The sequence below is a fragment of the Triturus cristatus genome, chromosome 9, assembly GCF_964204655.1.
Source record: "Triturus cristatus chromosome 9, aTriCri1.1, whole genome shotgun sequence".
Taxonomy (NCBI): domain Eukaryota; kingdom Metazoa; phylum Chordata; class Amphibia; order Caudata; family Salamandridae; genus Triturus; species Triturus cristatus.
The window spans coordinates 883,494,082-883,508,886 of NC_140592.1; the positions used below are offsets into that span (position 1 = coordinate 883,494,082).

General features: G+C 44.3%; 1 protein-coding gene across 1 annotated transcript in view; it reads right to left on the reverse strand.

Annotated features, from left to right (window-relative positions):
• LOC146799016 (cholesterol 24-hydroxylase-like) overlaps positions 1 to 14,042 on the reverse strand; it is a 275,481-nt gene extending 261,439 nt beyond the window's left edge. Inside the window, exon 1 of the mRNA XM_085626413.1 lies at positions 13,664 to 14,042. Coding sequence (XP_085482539.1) covers positions 13,664 to 13,800 — 137 coding nt within the window. The 5' untranslated portion in view covers positions 13,801 to 14,042. The remainder of the gene's footprint in view (positions 1 to 13,663) is intronic.
• Between the last annotated feature and the right edge of the window lie 763 nt (positions 14,043 to 14,805).

Genomic DNA, 14,805 nt, shown 5'->3' on the forward strand with positions numbered 1-14,805 from the left:
AAGATCCTACAACTTTTGAAAAGCCCCCTTAAAATCTCTAAACACCTTGATTTGACTCCCCATTTATAGACCCAGCAATTCTATGTTGGGCCAATAAAAGCAGAGTGGCAGGAGACAGGCATTTTCTTCCTCTCCTGCACTGTGTAACTACAAGCATCCTGAACAGGTGGAGTCCACTGTCTGGAAGTTGAAAACATGTCGTCTGTACAAACAGGAGGTAAAGATCGCAGCAGACCAGGACTCAAAAGATATGTGAATGGCCCATGCCACTTTGGCAGTCATTCTCCTGGCCCTGTCCCACTTGACACATCCTCCGGCTCCCTCCCCGTCATTTTCTTTTTATCTCGAACTAAATGTCACTTTTGCCAGTTCTTCTGCTGTGTAGTGCTAATTTGTTGCCTCTACATTATTTGTCAGTTTATTTGGTTTTGGTAAACTAGTTTTAAAGATAGATAGATAGATAGATAGATAGATAGATAGATAGATAGATAGATAGATAGATAGATAGATAGATAGATAGATAGATAGATAGATAGATAGATAGATAGATAGATAGACTGATGAAAAGAAAGTGTATCTGCTGAGCATTTAAAATGATAGTCTTACCCTTATGGGGGTACTTCAGTGTAACCCAAGTCGACCCAGGCTCCTATATTGTTACAGTTAAGTCCCTTTCATTACAGTTTTCCTCACATATCAGCAGCTTCTCCCTCAAACCTCACTAAATACTCTACAGAACTGAACCAGCAGTCCTTTGGCCAAGCAGACTAAACATCAATGGACTCTAGAGAGGTGGAGCTCCACTACCCTTTGAGCAGGTTAATGTTATGGGTTGTTGTGGAACTGTGGGGTAGAATGGAATGTTGGCAGGAGGTGAAAGGGAGGGCATCCTGTGATGCAGAGAAGCACAGGACAATTAATAAGGGAGAGGGGCTTTAATGGCCGGTAGAGCCCACAATGGAGGGCTCCAAGGCTATTAGAACATTCCGCCCCTAGAGGACAGTATGTTCTAATTTGTAAAACAACGGCCTCGCGGAACCAGAGGGAATTGAAATTCCCTCTGGATCCATGAGACCTTTTGTTCACAGCAACAGCTGGGAACAAACATTGGAATGTTGCAGCTCCGGGCTTCTACTGGCCATTAGAAGCCAGAAGCACTACATTGTTTTCAATGGAGCTCCCTACATTCCAATGTTCTAATTCAACAGAGGTCACAAAAAGAAAGGTTTGATTTGCAAATTACCCTCCACTTGATGGACTTTACAAGAGGTGTCATGAGGCACACTGGAAAGGAACTAGTGACCATATGGTTTGTTAATGAAATTATTCACTTGTGTTCTTACTGTTGGAGGATTCTGGCAGAAGAGACATGCCTATGTTCACCCTTACAGTCCCAGTGATCCGTGATTCATAAGTACTTCTCTCACCTACATTCAACAAGGGGCTCAGGTTTTAAGGTGCTATGTGTGAGCATTGTGGAAGTAGTAGTGATATTAGTTACTGCAATAAACATGGGTTTGTCAGTTATGGTGCGCTACAGAAATGTTTCATTTTTCACGGTTATTCATTGCTGCTACTTTGCTACCAAGACGTTCGTGTTTGTTTATATAAGTTGCGGCTGGTGACTTTTTTAAGTGATGGAGCATAAAAGTTGATGGTGAGTTTGACTCGTAAAGAGCACTAGCCTGACTGACATAAGGGTTTTGGGGAAAGGATTTTTAAAAATATGGGCTACTTTGTGTCTGCTAGCAGTGGTGGCTGGCAGGCAAAGGGGGTGGTGAGGCAGGGGGGACAAAATCAAAAAATAAAACCTCTTACCGCCTCACAGCCACCTGCCACCGTCTCTCCTCCATCATTGCTTTAAACCGGAAGGAGGAAGCACACAGGCTCCCCTAAGCCAATCACAACGCTGCGCTGCAGCATTGTGATTGGTCTGAGTGCCATGGTTCGGAGCTCAGACGGGGACTGTGAGCCTGTGCATGTTCCCCACCAGGCTGTGTATTACGGCCTGGTGGGGAACATGCAAAGTGCATATTACTGTTTGGCCGGCCCAAGATGGCCGGCCAAACCGTCATGAGCACTTAGAGTGTGCAAACCACTCCTCCCAGGCTCAGACACCAGCCCCGCCCCGCCCTAACCCAGCCCCATAGCTAAGAAAAATAAAATGAAAATAACAATGTTATTATCATTCAATTTTTCTATTTTCCTGCTCTGAGACCACTGGGGCGACGCTCCTCCGCGTTAGTGGAGGAGCCTCCCCTGTCTGCTAGAGACAATCAAGTTCTTATATTGTTGTATTTATATTAGTACGGGTTCATAAAGATGAACTGCATACATAATCTAATTAAATTAAAAATGATTACACAAATTAAAAAGCCTACGACAAACATTATTCGTATTTGCACAATACAAATATCTCTTCAGAATTATTTAAAACTTTCTGGACGATAAACAACTGTATTAAATACTATTCTTTGGGTATAGTTAAGCCTGGACATGAGAAAAGAAAATGCATAAGATCTTGAACAGAACGTTTACCCATCAAACTTGGACACAGCAAGCAAAGGTCACACGCTTCCCAGCAACCTACGACTAAAGTGAATGCTGAAGCATTGCCTGCTTCTGTTTTAATATCTCTGCCATGAAGCTCCTCTCTGACCCCTGCGTACATTCTTATAAGATTTCAATCGGGGGCTTGACGAAAGGCTCTCAGAACAAACACTCAACATGTAGTGGCAAAAAAGGCCCTTTCAGTTATTTTCAAGTTATCATGTGATGTTCTCTTCAAGAAACAACATAACGAAACCTACTGTTACAAACCTTCTAGGAACTCTGTTAACAGTGAATAACAATATGTGCAGCAGAATGATTAAACATTATGAATGTGTTCGCTCAAGCTTGAATATCATATGCGTGTAATATATTTGCAGAACTCAAACATCATGCTATGAACGTGCACTTGATCTAAACAACTGTTATGCTTTTCCTAATTATTTTACTAGCAAATGTTTCATACAGATATGGAAGGTTCTTGAAAGGAAAAAAACAGGGCGTTTGAGACAAAAGGTTTTAGAACGTTAATTGCCATATTGAACTTGCGTGGTATTAACTTGTGGTATCAGTGAGCATGAAGAATAAGTGAGTTAAACATTCAGTGCTGCGAGTGAGCTCTAGGATTCAGGTAACAAATGGGGGGGGGGGGGAATTTGGGCATAATTCACATTTAAATCTCCACTGTACACTGGTTGAAAAGTGCATTAAAAAAAGCAATATTTACAGCACTTAGAACCAGTAAAACTTTCACAATTACTTGTTTAATAAAGAAATAATATTAAAAGCAATGGTCCAGATTTTCATTTAACTATTCCACTAGAAGGATAATGATACGTTATCGACAAGCATAAATATATTATGGCTGTAGGACACCATCTGGGAAAAGGGTTTAATCAATCAATCATGTGGCTTGTAAAATGCCACTACTCACTGGTAAGGGTCTCAAGGAGCTGGTGGGGGGGGGGGGGGGGGGGCGGGACTGCTGCTCCGTCAAAGGCGCTGTGGTTCAGTCAAACAGCCAGGTCTTGAGGGCCTTCCTGAATTGAGGCAGTGACAGTGATTGAGTGAGGTAGAGAGGGAGGGTGTTACAGGTCTTTGTTGCGAGGTAGGAGAAGGATCTTTTGCCAGCCGAGGTCTTGTAGATACGTGAGATGCTAGCCAGAACCAGTTGGGCGGAGTGGAGGTCTCTGGCGGGTGCGTGGAATGTGAGGCGGTGGTTAAGGTACGCAGGTCCCGTGTCATGTAGGGCTAAGGATGCGTGAGTGAGGAGCTTGAAGGTGATTCTTTTGTTGGCTGGGAGCCAGTGGAGGTCTCTCAGGTTGCCGGTGATGTGGCTGCGGCAGGGGTTTGTTGAGGAAAAGTCTGGTGGAGGTCTTCTGCAGTTTCTTGAGGAGTTTCTGGGTGATGACAGCCTTCATTCTGTCATGGAAGTTGTTCTTGGCGACTGTGGGTTTGTTGGTGAGGGAGCGAATCAGCTTGGTGTCATCAGCATAGAAGACGAAGTTTAGTCCGTGGTTCCTGACAATGGCTGCGAGTGGGGCCATGTAGATGTTGAAGAGAGTTGGGCTTAGGGAGGATCCCTGTGGCACCCCGCAGCTGTGAATACAGTGTGTAAATTACGAATCAACAGTTTAAAGTATATCAACCACATGAGCAAAACATGTGGTCTGGATCACATTTCAAATAGTAAGCTGTCTGCAGATTATCAAAAATATATAGTCCCAAAGGATATGACAAGAATTCCTGCTACATTCATTAACAAAACTACCCCCAGCCAAAATTACATCTTTTTGGCATCAAGTCATACCGTGCAGTATCACAACCATGGTACCAAATAAAAAAGCTTCTGTTGCACCGCCCTGTAGGTGACTGCCAACTCTGTGTCTCTACTGAAAAGGGGCTGAGTTTGTATTAAAGGAGCTAGAGAAGAGCACGAATTGGGATTCCAAGACAAAGGCCTTCAGTCTATGAACATAGTGCTTTTCATTTTTTGTGTTATGGCTGACCACAGACACCAGTCACCGTCTTTCAAAGATGCCATGAGTGACTCTGTCAGGAACATGCTGTTTTCACAGTGTTTAATATAAGTGCACGGACCCATCATTTTTCTTAAGACCCGTCAAATAATAATAAAGCTGTCCATTCACGATTTCTCCTCATGCATCTTTCCTCAACCTACACTTCTTGTCTCTTTATCTCACTCTTGCAAGTCTACTTCACATCCACTTTCCTCCTTTTTTACTGGTATCCTACCTTGTGCTTACTCCTTCCGTCTCCCTTTCCTGCCCTTCTCAGTCTTGCTCTGGGTAAATGTCTGATTAAGAAAAATAAATCCCAGTCCCCACATCTCAATGGTGGTGGTTTGTAAGTCAAAATATTGAGTACTTTTGTATCTTTTGTATCAATCTTTAATAACAGTGCGTCTAGAATATCAACTAGCACTACATTGTAAAGGTATATGTTGGTAAGTAAAGATTTACTATTCCTTAATCCATTATCTACTTAACTTGATGTGGTTGTACACATAAATGTTTCATATTACCACGCTATTAGTAACCAGTATAATAATAAAAACAGATTTGTACGTTTATACTACAGGGCTATGATGAAGTTCTATGTTATTGTCAAACTATCCAGTTTTCAGTGTTTCTTTTTTGTGGATTTCAGTGGTGTTTTCCAAACCTTTTTAAATCAATGCTTATCGGAGTTTATTCAGCTTCCTAGTTCCCAAAATAGACAAAACCTGTGTTTTTGCAGTGTTTACAAAACATGTTTTTTGCAGCACTTGTTACATGGCCCCTATTTAGTCTAAAGGAGGAGGAATACAGGGTGGTGTGCAGTGTCTTACCTGCAATGGACTTATGTTAGATTCTTTAAGCATAGAAAGTCTGTGCATTACACTCACACTCACACCTCATTACCTACTCTCACATCTCGCTACTTCTCATACTCTCCCAGGACTATGAATGTATTTCTATATTCAAATGTTTTAATAAACACATTTCTAGACAAAGCTGGGGGTCATTCCTCTACTTCTTACTGAATATTATGACTTTGTAGGGGTGGCCTATCATGCCAACAGCATAGTACCTTCTGAAACCTTAAAATTGTTGAATTTCATCAGATTCATTTGTGACCCTGTATTCTAAGACACCTGGAACCTGATGCTTTAACCATGCTCGCCACTGCTTCTCTGTGCTCTTAGCCGGACTACATGAAGGTGGTGCTGCTGTGTGTGGTCATTCAAAGCTGCCATGGGTCCCCCAGCAAATTTCACATTTTAAGCCAGTCCTGATCTTCTGGTACTTGAAATATTGCTGTTAACAGTGTAACTATGGGCACAATACTCCAGCAGTAAAGTGTATTTGGGTAAAGGGGCAGGATAATTTGAAGGTATCACACATAGCAATGGGACTAATTGTAGCTGTACATTTTGGTAATATGTGGAAAGTGCTGTGTCATGGTTTCATTACTATCCCATGTGCATGGTGACAACACTCTTTTCACAAGTGCCGGTCAACTACACCTTGCATTGAATATTTAAAGCCTGGCGGGTTTTGCATGTGACTTCCCATTAATACTGACTTGTTCGAAAAGGTGATTGATGTATTACCGAGTTTTACCCATTCTGTGTTTACGGGTACATGTGATATTACATATTGGACAAGAATCTTATGAGATAGCCATTTCACCAATCAGTGAAATAATTGAACACTGGCAAAAGATTAAATATGATTTTAATATTCCCACATTCTCTGCAGTGTATAAAATAATTACATCAAACCTACAACATGCTTCTAATCCAAACACGTACAACTGTAGGAAACAAAAGGAAGAAGAAAAAATATTTTAGTTACATCCCTAAACAGCCAAATTCAAGCAGAATAATCACAGACCAGTCTTTATGGCTGCTACCCTTCATAACAAAGTTACATTGTGTTGGCACCTTCAGAAAGAAATAAAAATGACTCATTCTTTCTAACTTTCCTTTCTTTAAAAGGCATTTTTTTGATTGTGCGGGTGTTAATCAGTGTTCATATGTTTACACTGATGAGGGCGGTTTCCCTTTCTGTGAGGTTTTATCAGTTATTATAGATTCAAACCTAAAACAGGAGAGCCTAGTTATTGTCCAGTACAACTTAACAGACTTGAGAAAACACTAACTTAATGCCTGGCAGATTGCGTTTTAGAACGGGGGACGCTCGAAAATCTCACCTGTTGCGACAAACCCCGAGGCTGTCCGTCCTGCCATGAGGGGAACGGCGTTTCGCTGAGGAAAATCCCGCCTGGAGGGTTGCCACTCGACTCACATTGCCGTGAGGGAAACGGCCACCGGAACACCATCTCCCAGAACTCCCTGCCCCGGGCGCCTGCCAATTGCATCATCAGGCAGCGCCGGGGAGGGATTAAAGCCTGACACCAAACCCGCAGCGCGGGACGCGCCCGGGCCAAGGGCGGGCCCGTCCTTGCCCGTCACTGACCGGACCTGACGGGGCGGGGCCTCCCCCCTTGAATTTGAAACAACATCACCATCCATCCTAAGGTACTGTGGTCTTCGTCATTTTAACGGGCTGATTGTACTATTTTGTCCTACCCCAGTCCCCCCTATTGACTATTGTTGTCTATTGCGGCGCCTGGCCCCTTTCTGCTAACTGCCCCTCTGATCCTCGCTATGCCACCTAAAGCTCGTATTAACAGAGTGGCCAACGAACATTTTTCGGGAACAATGGACCAATTTGTTACCAAGGTCAATTGTGTCATTGATAATGAAATTATGCTCTTGGAACGTCGTGTTTCGCAGGACCTTGCTTTGGCTAGGAGGTCCTCTATGGGCTACCTTGCCAATGCTCGTTCTCCTGTCCAGCACAATTCTGACCTTGTTTCTACTGATCGATCTGATGTGGATGCTATCACCCAGGGCCTACCACCTAGTGGATTAGTTGCCACTGATTCCGTGGAGGATCAGTCCCTGCCCCTTGACTCTTTGCTGGCTTCTCCCCGATTGTTACCATCTTCTACTAGTTCTGCTCCAGAGCAAGATACTAGACAGCTGCGTACAAGAAACCTTGGGGCAATTCCTAAAACCAAACCTGGGTGTACTTCCTCTAAGGGCGGGAAGGGCAAGCTTACAAAAAACACCCACAAAACAACAAACCATCTTGGCCCATCGAATAAGTCTTTAGTCGTTTCCGAATTGCCCTCCCAGTTGGTTTTGCTGGATAAGCCTCAATCATGCTCCTTATCTAACACACCATTGCGTCAGGATGTTTTGGGAGGACCAAGTGAAGCAGACAAGAGAGAGTCCTCAGGTCCACCAAACATACACGAAATTGTTGAGGCCATCAGACTCCTGCTTCATCCTGTGGAGAATAGAATTCTTAAAATTGAACAGCAGCTCTCCAGGATTGAACGCAGCTTTGGGTCCCTGCCTAATATTCAAAATAATAGCCTCAGAATAGGGGCACTGAATGCCCCGGCTAACACTAGAGTAGTTAAAGACATGGTGGCCCCCCTAACTCACCCTCCAGCCCCCAAACAAAGTCAATCAGTATCTGTTACCAAAGAGTCTTTTTCGGTTACTGCCCATAGAATTCCTAGACACCCTAGCACTACCTACCCAAAAGAGGCTCCTAGGACCCCATTACTCAGGTCTCCAAATAGGGCAAATATTCCCAATCTACCACCTGAAACTGCTCCATATGTTGTTATTTTGGCAGGGGTTCCAGAACAGGGCGAAAACGAATCTGAGTCTCCCACAACCCTTAGGAATAGGGTAATACACTGGCTTAACAGAAATAGACCGTTGCCAATGTTTAAGAGCAGCAGAATACTCACAGTGAGAAGGGCTCCATGGGTGGGTCATTTGGCAAAAAACATAAAGGGGGACTGTATTCTAATTAACTTCAATGATCCTCAAACCGTTGACTACATTTGTAATTGGAGATACCCTAGTACAGGTTCACTCATTAGAGCCTTACCTCTGACCTACTTTTATCCCCCCGGTCACTTTTTGGACGACTGGACACATGTCCAACGGACCAGGAGAGGTACCTTTCAGACGAACAAGCCTTTATGCCCACCGATGGTAGATCCTGTCCCCACGGAAAATCGGTATGGCTGTCTAGAGGCTGTTGACTGACTGCAGGGTAATGGAGATATTTCCTCCACTCCCCCGAGTCGCCCCGGCTCTCCTGTACCAGGTCCTATTACTCCATTAGCACCTTCAGCCAACATTCCATCTACTGCAACGGATCTACCGAGGAGGCCTACCCTCAGCCATGTAGACCACCTCCCAAGTACTTCTATCACCCAAGAAAATCCTCTTGGGTATGCCAAGCTCCTTTCCTGGAATGTGGCAGGCTTACGTAATAAGCTTACCCTTCCAGATTGGAATGATTTAATCGAGGAACATGATATATGCATATTCCAGGAAACTTGGAGTGTTGAGCCACTGTATAAGACAGGGTATTGTTGCTTTTTTGAGCCAGCTACCACAATTGGGCGAGGCCGTCCTTCCGGAGGACTCACAGTCTGGGTTAGGGCACACCTTAATCTTAAGGTCACTCATAATAGTTGTTCCACGCCAGACATAATGCGACTCTCCATCAAGGGTCTAAAGAATGGCCATTCGTGGGAAGTCTTTAATGTCTATGCCCGTGGAACACATGGAGGCGCTAAGTCCCCCACCATCACATCACTTTCAGGCATGCTCTCTACCTGCCCTCCTGATTCACTCTTATTAGTGGCTGGTGATCTCAACTGTTCTTTTGAACCACTTGCCATTGATGACATCTTGGGAACTCACGACGAGGATGTTAGATGGGGCATTCCTTTGCTATCGCTTAACCCTGTAAAGAGATGGTCCCCGGTCGTGATTCAGTTAAACGCATTGGCCTTAGAATTTGGTCTAAGAGCTGCAAATGGAATATACTGCTAGGCTTTCCATGGCTTCGATTGATATGCCTGGCTATACCAAAATCTTCGAGGATACCATCGCCTCGATTGGTACCTTGTTCCTCGACCATAGGAAAAAGAAAACACCTGAACCCAAGTCAGAAAACCAATGGTTCAACAAGGACTGCAGAATTAAAAAAAATACCCTGATCGCTGTAATTAAATCTAATATTCCAGGTGCGGTCAAGGAAGCAAGGCAGTCTTATAGACAGGCACTTGTTACTGCAAGAAAAGACTGGGATGACCAGCGTTGGGATGCTCTAAAATCTGCAAGCCATTCTAAAAATGGCGAGCTTTTCTGGTCCATCTTGAGAAAATCTTCTATGTATGACCAGGATAAAATCCCCAACCATATCACGGACAGGGAATGGTTCGACCATTTTAGGAACCTTTATGTAGGGGTGGGACCTGAGGAGGAGCAGGGCACCTATCAGAGGTCCATAGCCTCTCCCACTGAACAATCTCCATTTGATAAGATCAAGAAGAAAGAGGTAGTGACTGCCATTAACAAAATTGTTTCTGGAAAGGCCCCAGGGCCAGACGGCATTCCGGGTGACCTTTTCAAGGCAAACACTGACGGATGGGCAACGTATTTTGCAATCTTTATTAATAACCTCCTGGACGGCTCCCCGGTGCCCGTTTCTTGGAAGGGAGCGGAAGTAATTCCCATCTTCAAAAAGGGCTCAAGGAGTGACCCAGCGAACTATCGCCCAATCAGTCTAATAGACACTGGACAGAAGCTGGTTGGGAGGGTCCTCCTGGAGAGAATCCACTCCTGGGTAGACGAAAAAGGCATTATGACGCAGTTCCAAGCAGGCTTTAGGGCCTGCACTAGCACAATTGATCAAGTATTTAGGCTGGTGCTACTACATTGGAAGGTGGTCACCATCGGGAAGGGCGCCTTATATTTGGCGTTTATAGATCTCAAGACCGCATTTGACTTGGTTCCTCGCGATCGCTTGTGGCTGATTTTGGAGGAATTGGGAATCCCCCCTTATATCCTGAATCTTCTCATTCGGATGCATACTAACAATTTTGCACGCATCCGATGGGGAACTCAGGACCAAAAAACCGACAAGATCCCGGTTAATAGAGGGGTTCGCCAAGGTTGTGTGTTGGCTCCTACGCTCTTCACCCTTTTTGTGAATGGCGTAGTCTCTTATCTGCTCGAAATTGAAGCGGACGTCCCCACATTGGCGGGTGACAAAGTCCCTGCCCTCCTTTTTGCGGACGACACTCTTCTAATTTCAAAAACACCTGCAGGACTACAGAAACTTTTAGACCGCTTCCTTATGTTCTGCGAGCTAAGAGGCCTTGTCATCAACACCTCCAAAACCAAACTCCTTTACTTCAACCCCACAAGATCCTTCCGGTCTACCCTTACCCTAGATGGAAAACCACTTGAGCGAGTTAAGGAGTTCGATTATTTGGGGATTAGGATCACTGATAGGCTTAAGTGGCAGCCCCATATTGACAAAATGACACTTAATCATAGGCGGGTCACAGGTAGCCTGGGGAAGGAATTTCGTGCCTCTACCACTAAACCCATCGCACCAGCTTTGGATATCTATGCTGCAAAGGCGATAGGTAGCGCCTTATACGGCGCAGAACTATGGGGCTTTTCCTGCGTAGACACCCTAGCATCCAACGAGAACAAGTTTTTTAGAGACCTTCTATCACTCCCGAGGGGCACACCGACTGGTCCTCTTTTGAGTGACCTCGGAAGGCGCTCCATCAGAGACCTAGCCACCCTTCGTCCTTTGTTACACTGGGCGCGGTTGTGGCGTACCCCTGAGCTCTCTAATTATGCTGATGGCCTCAGGGAGGTCATGAATTTACCGGGAGCCTACAAGATTGAGTGGCTGACAAAAATCAAGAAGCTCCTGGTCGCAATAGGTCTCGCATCTAACTTTGTTCCGGGGATACCGTTGTCCAAGGATACAATCAAAAAAGCATATTGGGCGTGGATCGATGCCCGGACCCTTAGCGACCCCAACCATGGTAGGCTCACAGAGGCATTTTATCAACACAAGCTCCTTCCTCTCTTAGAACCATATCTGGACTTTATTTCTAAGCCCAGAGACAGGACGCTCTTTATTCAGTTTAGGTTCGGGACTCTCCCCCTCCGCGACTGCACCAGCAAGTGGAATCCCCCGCACAAGACGCTCCCTGATTGCCCTACCTGTTCAGGTGTTGTTGAAAATACCTCTCACTTTCTCTTTGTTTGTCCAGCCTATGCATCCCCAAGAATGAAGTGGCTTAGGCCTGCTTGCCTGTTGCTTGGGACTAGGGACAGCTCTATTGCCCTGAGAATTCTTAATTCTACAACGAATACCACTATAATTTGTGGAGTGGCAAAATTCTTAGGATGGGCATGGCTGATTAGGCAGAGGTTGACTTGCCCCAGATAATCTCTTCTTTTTTTAATCAAAGCTGTTAAGTTTAATTCTTTTTTAAATATTTATTGTTCACAATGTATTTTAGATATTTTTTACGACATGTTTTAAATGTACTGTTTTCTTATGCATCTGTGTTTTTTAAAAGTACTGTGCTTTTATGACATTACATGTCGAAATAAAGCTTGATTGATTGATTGGTTTTAGAACAACTCTTTACAAAAGAAACCAACTAGGGCCGTACTGACAAGGCCTCCTTACTATCATTTCAGTGTACTACTGGATGTTGACACCAGCAATATTGTGGCACACTAATAATGGAGATAGAAAGAATATCGAAGGACAACATTTCAAAAGATAAGTGCATATAGTGAATTATAGATTTACTATTCCTAACTCCATATTCACGTACCCTGAAGATATAAGGACTGCATTGGGACATACATGTGGAGTTAGCAATAGAAAATATAGACTTACTTACCTGTCGATATTCTATTTTCGATATTCTGTCCCATCAATATTGTTAATTGGATATCCAGGGGGGACACCCTTTCATTTTATCTCACTGCACAAATGTAATCTCCATTGTCTGGAGACAACAGCAAACTGGTTGACTGAGTCCTAATAATTGGCTAGAAGGTGTTAATAATAGTTTGTTAGATTATTAATGAAAAGCTGCTGTTAAGAATAGATACTTAACAATTTAGAAAATCTATAATAAAGTTGGGTATTCCTGTCGGTGCATGCACACTGGTGCTAACGTTTCGTCATATGTTGGAACTAGGTTCTGGACTGGCCTAGAGTGGGAACTAAACTTCCCCTTTTGTCAGCTATTCTCATGACTGAACCGTGTTCATGGGGATCCCCAGCAAATTGACCTGTCTGTACTGATGCACTGTATGGACAGGGACATGCATGCTGTGGGCCCCACACAGATTCCATGTGTGCTTCTCTGTGTGAAGCAGTAGGCTGCAGGGGACACAGGTGCTTTTTTTCTCATCTTTTGCGTGACCTCTTTGCAAATTATTTACTTAATACTTAATCGAAAATCAGTAATTGCTTGTACCTAAGTTGTGTCTTGGCTGAGGGCAGATGTTGGAGGTGAATCTCAGCCAGTTTAAATATTGCTACACTTCTCCAGACTGAGCAGTCCATTGGCGGACATGGAGATGTGCTTTATATGTCAATACACTAGTTGGCAAGAGAAAAACCAATAATACAAAGTGATTTTTATTTTCTCAAAGCCCATAAACTTAGTAAGATATGTAAATAGGTGTGTGTATGCCCTGTAGGACTGTTCAGTATGTCTGTCTGTGTGTGATTTACATTAACACTAGCCGTCTAAATAGCATAACATAGAAAAGGAATACTGTCTTTTTCTGCACAATATTAATAGGTCTTTATTACTACCCAACCGCGCTCATGTTACACATGGTAGATGAAGTTAGGACCTACAGTGATGCAGATTTATGCTTTGCAGGTTACATGCAGACTTTGCAGTTAGTGGTAGCTGAGTGAGCTAGTTTGCCATAAACTGTATCTAGGGAGCCGCAGGTTACACAATGTCTCCGAGGGGTGTGGTGTAAAAAAAATCAATAGGTCTTGGCTGTTACTACACACTGGCCAGACTCCCGCTGCACGCCCATTCTGTAAAGCACAGTAAATCTATAGACAGCCAACTGGAAAAAAAATACACTAACCGTCTCTCTCGCACATTAAATAACTCCTGCAATCCTGTCTTCAAAAGTATCTGGACTCACCTGTCCCTGGGGGGTCCTGGGATGTGGTCGAACTTCATGTGAATGTATTTCACATAACAGCAGTACAGCAGGAAGGCGAGGGCTGCAACAGACAGCACAACGAGCAGCAGCCAGGAAATTAAAGCCCACGCGTCCATTTCTAACAACAACAAAAAACAGCTCTGAGGTCTGCGGCTGGTATCTTTCGTGCGACTGGGAGATCTGTGTCCTGGACCAGAAGGAGGTTCGCCTGTAGTTCACTAATAGTGGAACGCGCGTACTAATTAGTTAATTGAGCTACACGTGAGATTTTTGCGTTGTTTTGTTCTGTTCAGAGCTGTTTTCAGTTCGCGCTGAAACAGAATCAAAGAAACTACTGTCTAAATCGCGAGAGGAAGGCGGGCCAACCAGTTTTGGCTGCTGGTTTAGGGGGCGGCGCTTGGAGCCCAACAACATTCTTCCGTGAGAAAAACCTGCCACGATTTCTCCCCGCAGCCCTGCGTGAGAAGCCAGAAGGGTCGGACTGACCGTGGCAACCGAAGTTGCACAGTGGCATGCATTTTCAAACAAACTCACACTTCAACTGCAGCCTGCAGATGGATGTGGCGTGGAAGCAGTGGTGCAGGACAGGGAGGGGCGTTTAAGACATGGGCAAAGTGGGTTCTGGCCCAGGGCCCCAGACTTTTGGGGGGGGGGGCTTATACACAGGCCTGGCTCCAGGAATTTTTATTTGGGTGGGCCAAGGGTGCATTTGGATGGGCCACTGGGCTTGATTTGTCGCATATATGTCTAGGCAGGTCTGCTTCAGGGCCCTCCTTTATCTCTTAGTCTTACAAGGCCAAGTAAAACGCACTCTATTCCAAATCTCTTTCTAAATATTATCACTCTCAAAAAGTTTTTTTTTTGTATGTAATGTCCCTTTGATGGGAAAAGGAGGTTTCTGAGGTGGGAGTATCAGGCAACTGACACTTCTCGGGCTCCCTCTGTGCTGCGAGCCTTCAGGGAGAATCCCTCTTCATTACTACCTCCCCCTGACCCCGGACTCTGCAACACACTCACTTACAGGCTTGATTATCCACTACTCCTCTCCAGTGCACCTTATCTCACAGACCTTGGGCACCATCAGGCTCCATTTTCATTAAAAAAAAATAACATTAGTAAAA